This window comes from Tinamus guttatus, unplaced genomic scaffold (assembly GCF_059628265.1).
Source record: "Tinamus guttatus ecotype Peru unplaced genomic scaffold, ASM5962826v1 Tinamus_guttatus_pri_ptg000463l, whole genome shotgun sequence".
NCBI lineage: Eukaryota > Metazoa > Chordata > Aves > Tinamiformes > Tinamidae > Tinamus > Tinamus guttatus.
The window spans coordinates 86,258-101,452 of NW_028288997.1; the positions used below are offsets into that span (position 1 = coordinate 86,258).

At 50.4% G+C, this 15,195-nt stretch overlaps 1 protein-coding gene across 2 annotated transcripts in view; it reads right to left on the reverse strand.

Annotated features, from left to right (window-relative positions):
* Nucleotides 1-15,195, reverse strand: part of LOC148593035 (microtubule-associated protein tau-like) — a 39,997-nt gene that overhangs the window by 17,794 nt on the left and 7,008 nt on the right. For both annotated transcript variants that reach the window (XM_088532632.1, XM_088532631.1), the window contains exons 2-5: nucleotides 5,620-5,707; nucleotides 4,033-4,119; nucleotides 2,694-2,780; nucleotides 1,054-1,119 (exon numbers count right to left, since the gene is read on the reverse strand). In XM_088532632.1, coding sequence (XP_088388758.1) covers nucleotides 1,054-1,119; nucleotides 2,694-2,780; nucleotides 4,033-4,119; nucleotides 5,620-5,692 — 313 coding nt within the window. In that variant the 5' untranslated portion in view covers nucleotides 5,693-5,707. The remainder of the gene's footprint in view (nucleotides 1-1,053; nucleotides 1,120-2,693; nucleotides 2,781-4,032; nucleotides 4,120-5,619; nucleotides 5,708-15,195) is intronic.

The following is a 15,195-nucleotide window of genomic DNA, read 5'->3' on the forward strand; positions in this document are numbered from 1 at the left end:
TAGTCCAAGAACCACTGGATAAGCTAGCAAAGATGTTTTAATTGCATTTAAAAGCAACGTTCATCCAAGTGTTGAAAGCGAAAACAACCTGAATTCTGTCCTGAGCTGCGAAAGCAAAAGTGGTCGCTCGTGTCTTCAAAAGACATGGATGTTTGTAAATGCAGTAAGGCAACTAGAAGGAAGAAAGAGGTAGCCCAAATGCGTGGAGGAATGTTACACAAATCACAAACTGCCCTAGAGGATTTAATTGAATCCCTTATGGGATTTAAAGGAGTTTTTTTAAGAGCACACGGTAACGGGGCTTTGGCTGTGAGGGCAAGGCAGACAGTTCTGAAGGGAGTCTGAACAATTAACAGTCCCACTGGGCTCAGAATTAACTCAGCACTGGTGGCTTTCAGGAAAAAAAAAACCCAAATCATAACATTTTTAGTGAAGTCTGAACTGAGCAGAGCCAGGAGAGGCTCTCCAGATACCAGAGGGTCCCTGGAAAATTCCTTGGCCGGTCTGAGCAGATGCACAATTAAGGCTCTATAAACATTCGCTGCTCACCGTGCCTGGTGTTGTAAGTCCTGTCCTCCAAGACTGGGAAGAAAACGCCCTTGATGCTGAAGTGCATTGGTGCCTGGCTTTGAGACCATCTTTCAAGTTGAACTGAGACACAGCAATTAGCCAAACAATTCCCTTTTTTGGGATGTGAAACGAAGGGCCCAAACTGACTTGATTCCTCCTGTGCACTTGCTCCTGGCTGACCCACCATCCCTGCTCTGTTTGTTACCTTTTCTAGCCTGGAGGATGCCCAATTTTTCAACTGGATGAGCAAAATGAGGGCTGCAGCCATGTGGGAGAGGCAGTTGGTGCGTGAGAAGCTGTGGTTCTCTGGAATGACTTTGCTGGGACATTCAAAGCGTGTGGGACCCTCCGCCGTCAAGGGCAGGGAGACCTGCACAGCTGCTCACACAGAGCAGAGGCACTAGAGAAAAACCCCACGCCACGAGCAACCCCCGGCACGTGTGAGCGGCAGGAACGCGGTCCCGGCGCCGACGCCGCACTGACCTCGAGCGGCGTCTCCTGCAGCGTGGTCCTCCAGGTTGGGGGTGGCTCCTACGCCCGCCTCTTCAGCTGGTCCCCGTTGGAAGAAAGAAAGGGAAAACACAACCAAAACCACAAGAATTATATTTTAAACATGTGCCTGGGAAAAATTATTTTCTTCCCTGCTATTTCTGTCCATCACTGCTGTATTGTGAGCGCAGCAGTATCAGAAACACTCATTAACCCATGGTGGTGATGAGCTAGCTCGTTTTATTTAGCATGTGTGGTACTAGTGTGAAGGAATGTGTCACCAAACTGCACATCCTGGGTGATGGGACAGCACAAGTTCCTTCAGGCAGATTTGTGGAAAATAGGCTGCTAAGGAGCAGGGAAACTTGAGGATTTACACCCATCTTGTGGTCCCACTTTGTGTTTACGCAGCTGTCATCACACACCTGAATGTCTAACTCTTACCTGACCTTGTTGCTGACCTTGTACCTTACCTTGGTCAATTTGACATTAACCTGAGTTGCTTTCACATGAGTTTGACACTTCAGGAATACAGGTAGTTTGCAGAAGCACTTTTTTTTTTTTCACAGCAGCCATGATGGTTTCTCAGAATTCTTTCATTTTCTCATATGGTTACTTTAAAATAAACTTAACTGATATCAAAATTGTACTGTCAGTCACAGCCCTATAGACAAAGTAGAAACTTCTCCTTCTTTCCTGTCTTTTCCAAAGTGTTCAGGACACAGCTTCCTCCTAGCTCCCTGATAGGGTCAGACCTGGAATCACAGACTGCCCACCCTTACTAGCAGATGAGCCACTCCGAGCTTTGGTCCCGGGCTCCAGCAGCAGCCACGGGACTGGACGCAGGACAATTTGGCTGCCAAGGGAGTGTGCTGTGCATCTGCTTAAGTGCTTCCACCTAGCACCTTTCCTGGGACTCACCCATACCTTGCCTGGTGCTCCCAGGAAAAGCCAGAGGCTCCTGCAACAGGAGCCACGCACTTGTTTTGGACGTACAAACCTGGCTATCCTGGGATCCCCTGCCCTGCTGTATATACAGAGCGTGGTTGGAGCTCCATCCCATCTTACACCACCTCTGAAAGACCCCAAACCTCCCTGCAAATCCAAACCCGGGGGCGATGACTTCCCATGGAGCGTTCAGGCTGAATTAGCCACCTTGCTTCCTCTGCATTAGCTACAAAACATGCCAGCAGCCCAAGAGCTGCTGCAGTGGCCTGGTTTTCACCTGCCGCTTCAAAGCCAACCACAGGGGCTGGGCTGAGCAAGAGCAGCAGTGAGACAAGCAGCGAGGTCCTCAGCGGCAGAGCGGGGCTGCCGTCACATGGGCAGAGCTGCCCGGGATGTGCAGAAAAGCTTAGCCTGGAGAGGGAGGAGAAGCCACCACAGCGATACCAGATAGAAAGATTGACAGATGCGAAGCTGAGGAAGAGAAGAAAAGGCTGCAAGGTCTCCCCACGCTGAGGAAGACAAGAGTACAGCTAGGAATTACTTCTGCAGGCTGTGGAGAAGAGAGGAGCATCAGGAGAAGCACCGTGCTTGCGACAGGTCTTGCAGTATTATTATGAAGCACTAACCAGCTCAGCTCTCTGCTCTGTCTGCATCAAGAGATGAGACTGTGCCTGGGTGTCCCTCACCTGTGGTTCCTTCCGGGATCTCCCCGTGCTGTTCGACACCACCCTGATCTTCGTGGTCTCCTTCCTCCACTAAGGGTGCTGTGGCATCTGAAAAACAACGCAGCTTTCACACAGCTGTGGCGAGGCAAAACCCTGCGGAGGCCGGGACGTGCCTGAAGAACGCGTCGCTCGGAAAAGCGCCCGGCTCCCTCCCTTCAGCAGTGCCTGTGGGGGGAGACAACCCTCCACCGCACACACCGCCCAGCTCCTTGCGCCGCTGGATGCGAACGCGGCGCAAGAGAGCCGGAGCTGCAGAGGGCCTTCGCCGGGAGGGAGGACAGCTCCCGGCCGGGACCTTCCTAAAGGCAGCTCTGGGACAGACAGGCTGGCAGCTCTGCCTGTCCACAGGATGTTTCGGTGCTCCCAGAGCCCTGATCCGATCAGGAAAACAAGCAACATGCCCGTCTGCACCAGCCAGGCCTCACACGCTGCTTCCTGGAGCCGCAGGCAGGAACAGGAGCGTTTCAGAGGTCACTGTCGGCCCACACCTCCAGAGGGACAGGGTTGGGACCAGCCTGCACTTCTGATCATCCTTCCTTTAGCTAAATTTTAAAGTTAATATCTTTACCTGAAGCATCTGATAGGCAGATACTGGGCTTAAAGCAGCCAGTTGGAAAAAAGTGTAACTAATTAAAACCATAAACAAATCTCCAGAGCACTTCCAAATTAAGATTCTTCCTAAAAACATGGCATTCGGAGAACGCTCAGGAGCAGCGCAGATGTGCCCCGAGTCCTACCAATATGATTTACCAATATGACTACCAAAACAAAGTTTTGCTTTATGTATAAACACTGCCCACCTCATCATGCCAGCATGAATCATGCTGTACTAATGAGTATATAATTAGAGAGGGGATTAAAAAAACAAGTTACAAGCTAGAGCTAACTCTGAAAGGGAACACGGAGATCAGGAGGAGCTGGGGATATCTCGGGAGAGCAGAGCTCACAACACGGTTTGGCTCCCAAAGACACTGAGCTAACAGGACCCTGCAGTCACAGTGTAGAAAGTCTTCAAGGGACCGACTGCAGGCAAAGCACTAAATTGTAATAAATATTTTGCACTCTCAATTCAAAGCCCTGCAACACACTCTCCAGCTTGGAAAAAAAGTCATATTGTCTCCTTCTGTAGACTGACAAACCTTGCATGTGAGCAGACTAACCAAGAACATCCGTGCAAGAGCTTGGACATGCAAGGCAAGCCGCTCCTCCTCTGAAATCCCACAGGACACAGCGAGCCCTGCGGCAAGGTTTTCCATGACCCCACCTAGTATTTCAAAGCAGTAAGTCAAAGAGCTCCCACCTTCCGTAGTTGGGGTGCTCTTAGCGTCAGATGTTTCAGAAACAGGCTCATCCGATCCATCATCAACTGGTATCTGAAGGGGATAGCCTGGAAAACATTCACATGCTTAGAACAAGTGCCTGGCTGTGAGTCAGGGACTGGGTGTTACGAACCTGCGACGGCCCCGATGCACAGCAGCAATAAAGAAACTGCAGTCGCAGAGTATAAAACACCTGAACTAATAAGCAAGCAAAGCATGAAAATGCCAACCCAAGCACCAGTGTCACTGCCAAAAGAAGCAAGCGGAGCCCATCAGTAAAAGAAAAGCCCAGTGAACCGGGTGGCGAGAAACAGCAAAGCACAAGCAGGAAAGGAGATTGTAGCAACATAAGCAGAAAAGAAGTGCAACTTCTGAGCCCCTGTCACTCCCTGTGCATGTCTGGAGCTGCGAGCCTCCCTCCCAAAGCGGCCGAGCTCCTCCATGATGTGTAACTCTAACTGCTGCAAATCAGCAATGTCTTTGGAAAGGACCTGGAGCAGCATGAATCTGAATGGGAAGCTTGGCTGCAAAAGTCATCTCTTGGGATGGCAGAGCAAGGTGCACAGGTCTCCTCTGTGCAAGGAGCCTGGGCAAATGAAACAATGAGAACTGAAATAAATGACTTGGAAAAGAAGTTTCAAAGTAACATAAGCAAAATCCCTAGGAACTTGTGATGTGCTAAGATGAGCTACAGGCTGCAAAGGGGCTATTGGGCTGAAATGGAGCCAGAATGAATGCGCTGAAATGAGCTCCCTCCAGGACAGAGACAACCCATTTATCTGGTGCAAGCTGTATCCCAAGCACCTCAAGAAAAGAAAATCAAGATGATGTTTATATGGAGCTCAATCAGAAAGGAGACCCACCCACTTCCCTGGCATTATGTGGGCTTCCAAGCATGGTGGGATGAGAAAGAAAGGTCCTCCTGAGAAACAAAGGCGTGAAATGTTGCCAAAAGTCTCTGGCATGGTCCCCACTGCCAGAGCCCTCTGCTCACTTCTCCCCAGCTCCCCGTGCAGGTGATGAAGCAGGCAGCAAGCAGCATTCCCAGTGTCCCCAAGGGCAGTCTCCCCAACGAAAAGCAGTGCTGTACTGTCACAGCCCAGGGATTAGCAAACACAACCATGTACATTTGCAAAGCTGCAACTAACAACATAGGGGATACTAGGGGCTGTTGTGGTCTTGCTGGGCAATGCCACCAAAGAGCCAAGTGTGACATGCCAACCTTGCTGCCCTCCATCAGCCTGCCTCGTGGCAGCATCATCTTCCTGTGGCTATGAAATCAGTGCATCTTGCAGGCTCCGTGTCACAGGCTTCAGCTGACTGATCTGACAGACACCAGTGCAGACACTCTCTCTCACACCTACAACTGCTCTTTGAACCTGAGTCTGGTGCTGTTCATCTTTGTCCTTCATCCCCCAAGGTTTGTTCCTGGCTGGAGGGGCAGTGTCAGTGTCTTACCCGCAAAGGGCCCCTACCCGCTCCTCCTAGCTGGCCCAGGCCCCTCTTGTGCAGCCCCAGGCAGTGGGGCAAAGGAGGTCCCTCCCAGGAGACCTTCTGGAGCAGCTTACCTGATGGGACGTGCTTCTCCTGGCCAGCTGAGTGATCCTCCATCATGGGGACGTCCTGACGCTGCTCCGCCATCTCTCAGCAAAGTTACTTAAAAGGAAGAGGAAAAATAAATGAACGCCATGGCTAGAGAGCCAGCACAGGATACAGGTCTTGGCAAAGGACAGAGAGGCAGAAACATGCTAAAATCGAGAGCTGTGTTTCCCAAGTGCATCTCCCTGCAAAAGGAGTTGAACTGGCCCACAAACACTTCCCTTCCGCAGCCACCACGATCCTCCTCGTTCTTCACCCTGGTCTGACAGACGTCACTTTTAGTCGACTTCCTAAGAGCTGATGTGATTGCAGGCGTTAGCAGGGATTAATAACTCGCTATTAGTGTGATTGCGTTTTTGCCATAACCATGAGCAGGGAACGAACCCAGAAGTGATGCCCCCACCGCGAAGCAGCAAACCCACATGGGGTTTGTTTGCTGGCAATAAATTAACTGAATGTATGGATCTAAGCAAGAGAAACACTAATGCCAGTAACCAGATCTCTTAGCCAGATTTTTTAAGCTGCTAGGAGATGACTGTGCATAATGGCACTTGACAGAACCGTGCCAAAGAAGTTTGAGAACTTGCTGGAGAGGAAAATCACCCAAAAGAGTGGAGGTCTGCAATGGGAAGGAATTAAGCACCTGATTTTTGCAAAAAATTTTGTGGGGTTTCACCCCCCTAAAATGAACAGCCCTAATTATTAGGGCATATGGCAGCCCCTTGGCTCAAAGGATCATATTAGTTACATCCTGGTCTCACTTGGCTGTCTCTCAATGCTATTTACAGGGCTGCTTAGCCCTGAAATACCAAAATATAACGTTAACCTCATGTAGAGAGCATAAAATAACCTGGGCATGAGCAGGAGAGTTTGAAATCTAACTCACAAACATGCTGCTCTCGTGTGTTTATACGGTGAAAAGCGTAAGAGAAACAAACCCAAAAGTGCCTGCGGGACAGGGCGCAGTTTTCCTCACGCACTGCCTCTTGGCAGGAGGCAGATCCTATCCCCCCACAACAGCGGGAGCTCCCCATCCTCCCAGTCCTGCTCACCTCCCTGATTGCTTAAGGATGCTTAAATCTTGGCCTCCAAGCTGCTGACCCAGAGCAAACTGCTGTCAAACAAACTGAGCTGCACTACACCCTTGTTCTTTCCTTAGTCTGCCGCCTTTTCTCTCTTTTTCACACATGTTTTTCGAGGAGAAGAGCGATTAGGGTCTGTCCCAGCCTTCCTGGAAAGAAACATTTAGTCCTGACTTGTCTGGCCAAGGTGGCTAAGCTTCAAACCCATTACAAGGGGGTTGATGAAAGAGCATCAGCAGCAGAGAAGTAAAGAAATCCTGGAAGGACCACGGAATGAATCCATGGGGGAGTGTGAATCCACGTGGGAGTGCGAATCCACGAGTTCTACACTGCATAGCTCTTCCAGCAGAAGGGTTTGGAAATGCCCAGGCTGCAAAATCGTGCAGCTACACCCAGCAGGAGCATAATCCCTCCAGGCATCTGTCCCTTCCTGAGGGTGCTGCACCTCCCTCTCCTCCTTGGTTTCCCTCCATCCGTGCTAGAAGCACTAGGAGCAGCAAATTCCAGGATGTACCAAGGCACACGCGGCCGGAAGGGATATATCCCCTCGAAACCAAGCAGCAAAATTACACAGCTCATGTGCAAAACACTTCTAATTGGAACCTTTCAATTCTGCTTCACGTTTTCACTAATGTGATAAATTTGTAAGACTAAATGGAATTTAAACCTTAAGAAAATGGCATAATTTGGATGAGGCTGTCTTTCCTTTGTTCTTTTTAAAGATGGTCTGAAAATTGCACAGCTGAGAAACTACTTAGCTGAGCAACTACTTACATTATAAAGTATATAATGATAATCCTTCTTTTCTTGTTTTCTCTTTTCAAACAGGAGGAAGGGGAAATCCCTCTTGGGGAAAAACATAATATTCAGGGAAAGACTGTTTGAAAAAAAACAGTAAAACCAGCCCCACCTTAAAGCAAGAGTTCACTAATGAATAATTAGGCCAAGGATAATGTAGAGATAAATTTTCAGCACCACCTTCTGCACAGTAGATAAAGCCCAAACCCATTTATCCATTTCCAGCAGAACTATCCTGGTCGAGCAGGGACACTATCTGAAGAGCAACAGCCTATCCCACTATTAACAGCTCCCTGAAAGTTGTACATTTTTTCACCCCCAGAGCCTGCCTGTTGGGAGAAGCAGCACATTTAACAGTCGTATTTGAGCTGCGCAAGGGCATTCAAGAGGACAATGATGGGGGCAACAGTTTTATTGCCAGGAGCAGGAGAAACCGGACGACTTGTGGCAGTGACTTGTGGGGATGCTCACTCTGTATGTACACCCTGTTCAAGTCCCTCAGCACAAATCCAATTTTCCCAAGTTTCGGAGAGAATGAGGTTTAATGGGAAGCACTCGGCAGTCTCCTGTCACGGTGTGATACGGTGCTGGCCAAGGCAGTAGTTTTGCTGTTTGACATCGTTATCGGGGCAGGTCAGAGCACAGCACTGGGGGCCTGATGTGGCCCAGGGCGTTCAAGCAGCTCTGGGGCACAGTGAATTAAGCTCAATACTGCGGCACCAGGAGCCCGGCCCCAGAGCACATGTTCTGTACAAAATGTTAGGGGCTAAAAGCCAAAACGGCTACGGAAGCACTTTACATCCCGAAGTGCCCAAAGCCTATGGGACCACATCTCCGGCGAGTGAAATGAAACAATCCTTTAGCAGCCGTCAACGGCGCGGAAGTTGAGGACAGGAAGCAAAAGCTGTTAAGAGTCAGTTCAAAGTCCAGATGAGATTTAAAGAGGAAAAAATAAGTTTTCCATGTGGAATTTGGCCAGGATGCTAAAAGCAACATCGCAGAGACCTCTCGGAGCAGCCTACCAGCTTCATGTGAGGGCCCTCACACTGCCTGCAGAACCACTCGATGCCTTTCGCCCGGCAGCCGACGGTGGCTCGAGACGGCAGGGCCACATCCCTGTTACTGTCCTGCACTGCTGCCCTGCAGAAGCGAGTGGGAAATGAGAGTGGCCCTCGCTCTGCGTGCACTGCCCATTCTGCAAATTAATTTCTGACCAGCTTAGCAGGCATGAACACAGAGGCTTGGTCCGATCTGGCAATGGAAATAAATCTACTGTAGCACAGCTGGGGTGGCACTGCTGGGAGGAAATATAACTGCTCAATTCACGGTAACCCTCCCAGCACGGCCCACAGTGAAAACAGGTCCAAACTCAACAAATGCTGCATCTCTCCTCCAAGGGGAATCGTAAGGGCTGCTTTGAGCACTGTTTCACAAAAAGACCCACAAAGCAGGACCAGAAAAGAAAATGTAAGCAGTAAATGAACAAAATACATGAGAAGCTCTCAGCTGGAACACACTTGAGCTCTGTACACAGGGCATAAACCAGCCTGTGGGGTTGGAAAGAAACTTCTCCCAAGAAGCGGCAAGTTTTTCCCAGCAGGAGATCCCTCCGGGAAGGGCACAGGGCACTAGGCAGCCCCTTGCCTGGTCTGACTCTGCACTTCTTGCACGCCAAGGCCCAGTCCCGCTGGCCATACTCACGGAGAGTGATGAGGCCACGTCTGCCCCCAGCAGATCCCTCTCGCTGCGGCCGTTCAAGATACACAGTAGCCAACCCCGGCACTCGCCACTTGGGAAGATTTAGATCCCAAATTCAGTCCAGCAGCTTGAAGCTTTAATCCCTTGATGAAAGGTCTCTTTGCAAGGAAAGGTGAAGGGAAACAGTGCTGAAAACAACGTACCCTATTGAAACGGGCCAGTGGTGGAGGGGGCAGAGAGCAGATGTCGGGGAGCACACAGCTGCGCCTTGGTGGCACTTGGCCTTGCGTAATCAGCGCCAGGTGACATCATTAGCGCTGTCACAAAGTGGGTGGCAAGTGCGTCCCTCGGCCCCACCGGCGCCGGGGTGGGGTGGCCCTCGGCACTGCGGCCAGGGAGCCCCGGGCTGAAGGGAGGGATGTGGCAGTCCCTCCTGATTTGGAGCGGTCACGGTGCCGTCCTGCATCCCACTGTAGGAGGTGGAGGGCGGATGTGCAACTCCAGCACGAGAGCTGACGACTTGAGTCAACCGTGCCCAAACCCCCCAGCTAACATAGAGACAGATCTCTGGGTACAGGGAGTGGTTACTAGCTGCACATCCACAAGGGAACAGAGGAAAAAGGACATTTCAGACCAGGGAGATACTGGCAGGATTTGCACACTCATCCCTGGGCACTACCAGACACAGGTCACTAACCGTCCACGCAGCCCAGCTCATGTTTGGGCACTGCTAGGACGAAGCTGCTGCATCCCCTGAGCCTGCAGGGGCGCTTCCCTTCTCCGTTATTTAAGCAGGAAGGACAGCAAGGATCCAGCCTTGTTACTTGAAAGCGAAACCCCAACTAACACAAGCCAACTAAGTGTAACCTCTGAAAGGTGATCAAATGCAAACGGGGTTTTTAAAAAAAGCACGATGCCATCTGAATTAATTAAAACGGAGCGACAGCCTCATGAAATAGCGTTGGCTGAAAGGCTGTGCATAATTCATAAACAGCTTCCTTTTCATCTCCTTTGTGTATTTTTCCGAGTACTGTTTTTCCCAGAAGCTGACAGATGAAGGAACACTGAGAGTCACCTCATTAATTGCAAGCACTGTCTAATATGCAGCAAGCACGAGAAATTACATGGAGTTTCAAGTTATCTAGTCAAGAGGCTGGAAAACTTCCTTTGGGGCACAAAGAAGGATGCAAGTCTCTTAGAAGAGCAGAAGGGAACTGCAAGAGATATACTCCCAAGAAGGAATTTCCTTCTTTGTTTTTAATTTTTTTTTTGAGTATAACTCACTCCTTGGAGGGCAGGACCTTTGACACCTCTCCCTGGTGACAGACCTACTATGCAGACTTGTGTTGGTTCCAGTTCATTATGGGGCGGCTCCGAGGACCACAGGGGGCTCAGCGCAGCAGGGAGCTCCCATTCAGGCTCTGTGCACCCATTCGGGACCAGAACGTTACCAAGCAACAAGGCAACGAAGACATCCCACACACGACGACACAAGAACGGCTGAGATGCAAGAATCCAAGGGACTGTCACTACATGGCCAGCAGCAGCGCAAGCTGCACAGAGTGAATGGCTGGCAGAGGTCCCCGGGATGCGCTCGCAGCCAGAGAGATGCCCAGGGACACTCGTGTGCTGACAAGTTCTTCAGCGTTGCTGAGATTTAAACTAACAGAATTTGCCATCCCAAATCAGCTTAGGGCCAGTTCAGCAGCTGCCTCCAAGCAGGGTGGCAATTAGGAGGCCGGATTAGCTGGGCGCACAACCCCACCGCATGCAGTTGGCTGGAGGAGTCGGGCAACAGTTGTGTCTGGGAATCTCTTTTCTGGCCAGGTGAAAGGATGTGGCAACACGGCCCCTTCCAGGAACAGCCACTTGCTGGGAATTGCATGAGGGAACCTATGTAGTGTCATGCGACGTAGGGATGCAAACCCTAAATCTCGCATTAATCTCTGCTGGCAGAAGCACAAGGTAGTTTTGAGATGTATCATTCCCGCTCTTCCCTGCAAGGAGAAACGAGGCAAAGAGCCTTGTCACAAAGTGGGCTGGGGACAAACCAGAGGGGAAGGCGGGTCCCTCACAGCGCAATCCTGTCCTCCCAGCAGTGCTGCCGCTTCCGACATCCTTCTCCTCCAGGGAATGGCCACTTCAGGAGGAGAAAACAGAGGAAAATCCCAATCTAGGCTCCCAGGTGTGGATGTCAACAGAGGCGATGAGGTCCTGAAGACCCATTTTCCTGCAGAAATCCTAAATGGGTTACGAGGCTGAACTCATTTTTAATGTGACATGGTGCTTCCACCTCAACCTGTAGCATCTCCGGCTGCTACTAGGACCTTTCTCCCCGATCTTTAACTCCTTCCTACATTCCCATCTGTGTGGCTTAACTGAAAGTCAAAAACAACCTTTTGCAACACCACACCACACACCCACTGCACCACACACACGAATCCCTTTTCCATGCATGTACAAGTGGGCATTAAAGGGTGATTGCTGCCCTCCGTATCCCTCTTCCCATGCCATGCTGTGATGCAAAGATCAGGCTGCCTTTAAGTCCACTAACTTTAGCTAGATTAAAGCTCTGATCAGAGGGACTTACACAGCAGCAGAAAAGGAAGCATCAGGAGTTTTAAAGCTGGCTTGCTCTGTTCAGCAGGCTCTTCATGAATAGAAGAAGAGAAGCCTCTTTAGTAGGGATTTACTAGGCTACCTTTGGATTTCTGCCCATCCTCCTGCTGGAGTATCTTGTGGTCGTGCATTTCCCAGAGCTACAGGATGGTCCGGGGGTGGATAAATTCTTCCTCCCCCCAGATCCTGCTTGCTTTGTGGAGCCTTTAAGCAGCTGGACATGTAGAGCGGATCAAAGAGATGGCAGAGGATCGTATTTAGCAGCTAATTCTTTTTGAGAATTCCCATCCCAGGCTTGGCTCCGCCCTTTGGAAAAGGGAGAAGGAAAATTTCAGCCTCTTCACTGTTACTGCAAATGGGCAGCCCTCTTCTTCCAGTACTGGCTCACGGCTCTTTCAGCTGGTTCTCCAGGCCACCGGATAAAACAGGGAGACTCTTGACACAAACTGCCAGGAAATAATCAGGATGGTTGTTCCCACAGTGAGCAGGCGGCAAAACCCCTTTCAGCAGCCGCTGGTATGCAGAGCTTGGCAGGGCTCATCTGCTCCGGGATGCTTGCAATCCACCACGGGCTAGACTATTAGGCTGCCCAGCAGTTTCTCATGGTTATCCCCATTTTCTTCATTAACGTGAGGTCAGAAACAAACTGACAGGGCTTGCTTCATGCTTCGGAGAGTACCCAAACACATCCCAGGGCAGGAAAGGGCTCCCCCATAAAGGATCGGCCCACTGCCAGGCAGAGGTTAATTGAGCTTGCAGCGAGCACTGTCGCTCCCGGCCTGCATTTCCAGACTAAACTCCTGAAACATAATTTAGCTGATCCAAGAGCTGAAAAACACACCCAAATTCCCTATTTATTAGCCAGACAGCCTCCAAACAGCCTCAGACAAACAAAAGGGCCACCCCCCACGCTGGCTGCACCGCAGTGCCACGACACCAGCAGCCCAAGGCTGGGATGAGGAGGCTCCAAGCCCATTAGGGAGCAGCAGTTCCTTGAAAGCAGCTCTGCCGTTCGGCGCTATGCGAGCTCTCGAGCACCGTCTCCATTTTACAACCCGCGGCTTTGCAGCACAGCACAGGTCCCAGCAGAGATGAGCGCCGGCACGAGAGGCAAAGCCCTCTGCTCGTTTCTATTCTCCGCAGCCTTCCGCAGAAGCACACGTTCAATGGGACGCGCTTGGCTACAGAAATGTCAGAAACCTGCTGCGAGTGTGCAGTCAAAAAGCAGCCCCGAGCCATTTGCACACTGCCTAGACCAGTGGCACACGCTGCACTGAAGAACTGAATACTCTGGGTTTAAGTGCATAACATGCAGAGTTAGGGGCAGAGAGGACAGAAACCAGTTGGCACTGGGTATCTTGAAATAGTCAAGTGAGAAGGAAGCGTCCCTGCTGTGCAAATGGACTTGAGGATGTGGGTGTGAGTACTGCCTTCCACCTCAGCCAAAGTGGGACACGGGCAAGACCACGGGAAGGACCCAGGCTAGGTGGCAAAAACACAGATGTCAGGCTCAGAGCCACCAACGCTTTCACTAGGGAAGGCACAAAGAGCATGGGCTCTACCTCAAAACAGGGCACAGTAAGAGGGGACTTCAACAGGAGCAGAAGCCAATCTTGGAGAGCACTGCTTGGTTCCTGCCCTTTTCTTTACGCCACTACTGCTCTTCTGGCCCTCATAGGGTGGTTCAAGGCACTAAACCAGCAGAAAGTGAATCTCTTACCCCTCAAGAAGTTTTCTGGGAGATTATGTGCTGTGGATCTTTCAGCCCGGGCTTGCAGGACAGATACAGCAGGGGAGATGCAACAGCACAGGAGGTGAGGATGGTGCCAGCACCACTGCCATGCGGGAGGTGAGGATGGTGCCAGCATCGCTGCCATGCGGCTGCGCCTTGAGTCTCTCCCTGTTTTGCCTCAGGCTTCAGAACCTGCTGTCAAGCCGCAAGGTACCTATTTATTGCTTACTTTGATCTCATTTGTTTTTCTTTCTTTGATTTCACAGTACTGACAACATTTGCTGCACTCTGGCAGAACAGTCTATGCAAAAGTTCTCTGAATTTTTAATGCTGGCACAGTGATAAAGATATTTAATAAGATGTGCCATGTCACAGCTCTAGCCTACAAATGCACAAGTGCCCCACTGCAGATACTCATGAGTGCACAGCACAAAGCCAGGAAAGGGCTGCGGATACTAATGTTGTTAAGAGACTTTCTTGGGGCATGGATAATATTCAAGGTGCCTTGTTGGGCTGGGCTTCCCATTTCTGAAGTTATTTCAAGTTATTTCAACACATGGCTAGAATTAAAACGATGACAACAGCACCATCTGCTCCAGCTCCTGACACCCCACCCTGGTTGGCATCGCTCTTGCAGCAACAGAAATCTTGTCCTGGGGAAGCAGCCAAGTCAGGGGAGTTGTTCCTAGGCAGCACTATTTTACTCCTATGGCATCCGAATTCACAGCGCCCCTGGCTGCAGAGGTGGCATCCAGCATCCCAGAGCAGCCAGGTTTCCACCGCTGCCACAAGGAGCAGGGAGTGACGGGCACGGTATCCCGGCACTTTGCTAAGCAGAGGTGAGCGCTGCCCTCAGCGAGGGGAAGGAGCCCAGGGAAGGGTCTCAGGAGCACATGCAGGAACTGATGTCACAGCTCAGCGCTGCTGTGAGAACGTGGGTCTCAATGCACGTCCGTGCCAACCCCACCACCCAACAGGGTTCCAAACACCCTGACTACAAGGGCAGGACAGGCCTGGGGAGATGGACAGACAGTAACATCTTTAGACACCAGCAGAAGTCAGCAGTACTTGAGGACCAGAGCTCATATTTACAGAAGAGTAAAAATCCAGCAGAATCTGTCTTTGTACCTTTCATAACCAGCAAGCCCCAATGTGAACCATGATGATGCACAAGACAAACAGGATTTTTAAATGACAGAACGAATGACATATAAAACAAATGACAAAAAAAAAAATCTTTGTACACAAAATACGTCCCAGTTGAGCTCTCAGATGTCTCTCTCCAGCTGGTCTTCACACACTTTTGGTCACTCAGGATGACATTCAGGTCAGTTTCTTGCTTTCAATCTAGTTTAACAGTGCTGAAGAGCCATCCCAAAAGCTAAAGGATAAGCAGTGAGTTTAAAATCAGAACCTGTATGGGTTTCATCCTGCACAGGAACTAGATGGAAGCCTATCTTCCAGGAGGGATGAACAGTCAAAATTGTCCAAGTGTAAGGTTGCCCCAAGTCTAAAAATTCAGGCTCAACCTTCCCCAATACATTCATTAAAAATAAAGGAGGTGCAACCAGTATCCTCAGAGATTTCATCCCCTTTCAGCTCTAAATGCAGCTCTG